Consider the following 1,906-nt stretch of genomic DNA (forward strand, 5'->3'; position numbering starts at 1 on the left):
TTAGTATTTTACCTTAAACTGTGTTTGATCATACAATATGGCTATTTAAAAGAGGAAAAGCAAGAAGAAAAAAAAAATTACTGAAGCCTAAACATTATAATAAATTCTAATTGTGACAGCTTCCCTAGTGGGAGAAAGACACTTTCTTTTTTTTTTTTTTTTTTTTTTTTTTTGAGACGGAGTCTCGCTCTGTCTCCCGGGCTGGAGTTGCAGTGGCCGGATCTCAGCTCACTGCAAGCTCCGCCTCCCGGGTTCACGCCATTCTCCTGCCTCAGCCTCCCGAGTAGCTGGGACTACAGGCGCCGCCACCTCACCCGGCTAGTTTTTTGTATTTTTTAGTAGAGACGGGGTTTCACCATGTTCACCAGGATGGTCTCGATCTCCTGACCTCGTGATCCACCCGTCTCGGCCTCCCAAAGTGCTGGGATTACAGGCTTGAGCCACCGCGCCCGGCCTAGAAAGACACTTTCAAACTTCACTCATAGTTCTTGGGCTTCTGAGCATTGTTTTCAGGGCCAGCTTCACCTCTTGGTTCCGCAGAGTGTAGATAAGGGGATTGAGGAAAGGAGTAATGGCCGTGGGGAACAGAGCAGCTGCCCCATCCAGGGGGCTGTTGGTTTCAGGCCTCAGGTAGATGAAGGCACAGGGCACATAGTACACGGTGACCACGGTTACATGGGCTCCACAGGTTGAAAAAGCCCGGCGCCGCCCATCAGCTGTATGAATTCTCAGGATGGCCTGAATGATCTGTATGTAGGAGAGGAGGATCAGGAAGAAGCAACTGGCAACCACCACCCCAATGTCCACAAAGGTCACCAGCTCATTGACTGTTGTGTCAGCACAGGCCAGTCTCAACACTGCAGGGATGTCACAGAAGAAGTAATCTACCTGATTGGGCCCACAGTAGGGCAGGCGGAAGGTTAGGATGGCCTGGAGAGCCCCATGGATGGATCCTGCCACCCAGGCTCCAGCCACAAGCAAGGCACTCAGCTTAGCAGTCATAAGCACAGGGTAGCGCAGGGGCTGACATATGGCCAGGTACCTGTCATAGGCCATCAGGGTGTAGAGGAAGCACTGAGTGCTGCCCAGGAAGTGATAGAAATAGAGTTGAGCAACACAGCCACCAAATGGGATGGATTTGACTCCTAAAGTGAAATTCATCATGAGGCGAGGGACGATGATGGAGGAGATGCCCATGTCAATGACTGAGAGAACACCAAGAAAGATGTACATGGGGCGGGCGTGGAGCCTCGGGTCTGCCCAGACAGTGATGAAAATAAGCAGGTTTCCCAGCTGAGTCAGGATGTAGATTAGCAAAAAGAACACAAAAAAGAGTGTCCTTAGCCTGAGTGGATAAGGAATTCCTGTCAGGATAAACGCAGTCAACAGTGTGTTGTTGACTCTTTCCATATCCCGGAGAATCTTACCTAGAGAATGGACAAAACAAGAGTTAACATAGAGGTGAGAGGAAAGTGAGGGGAATTAGACAAAGAGATTGTAAAAACTAGGGATGGTGGCAGAGAAGTTTCTTTCTTTCTTTTTTTTTGAGACAGAGTTTTGCTCTGTTGCCCAGGCTGGGGTGCAATGGCACGATCTTGGCTCACTGCAACCCCCGCCTCCCAGGTTCAAGCAATTCTCCTGCCTCAGCCTCCCAAGTAGCTGGGATTACAGACATGTGCCATCACGCCTGGCTAATTTTTTGTATTTTTAGTAGAGACGGGGTTTCACCATGTTGGCCAGCCTAGTCTCGAACTCCTGACCTCAAGCGATCCACCTGCCTCAGCCTCCCAAAGTGCTGGGATTACAGGCATGAGCCACCACGCCTGGCAGAGAAGTTTCTTTCTTTTTTTTTTTTTTTTTTTTTTTTTGTGGGGGTTCCCCTTTGGGGCCCGGGGGGGGGGGGGGG

At 49.9% G+C, this 1,906-nt stretch overlaps 1 protein-coding gene across 1 annotated transcript; it reads right to left on the reverse strand.

The window, feature by feature from the left end:
- Positions 1-468: 468 nt before the first annotated feature.
- Positions 469-1,410, reverse strand: LOC112629325 (olfactory receptor 10G3). Its single transcript, XM_025392881.1, has one exon. It carries the CDS (start codon positions 1,408-1,410, stop codon positions 469-471), a length of 942 nt encoding a protein of 313 aa, XP_025248666.1.
- Positions 1,411-1,906: the final 496 nt, after the last annotated feature.

This window comes from Theropithecus gelada, chromosome 7b (assembly GCF_003255815.1).
Source record: "Theropithecus gelada isolate Dixy chromosome 7b, Tgel_1.0, whole genome shotgun sequence".
In the NCBI taxonomy this organism is placed as follows: Eukaryota; Metazoa; Chordata; class Mammalia; order Primates; family Cercopithecidae; genus Theropithecus; species Theropithecus gelada.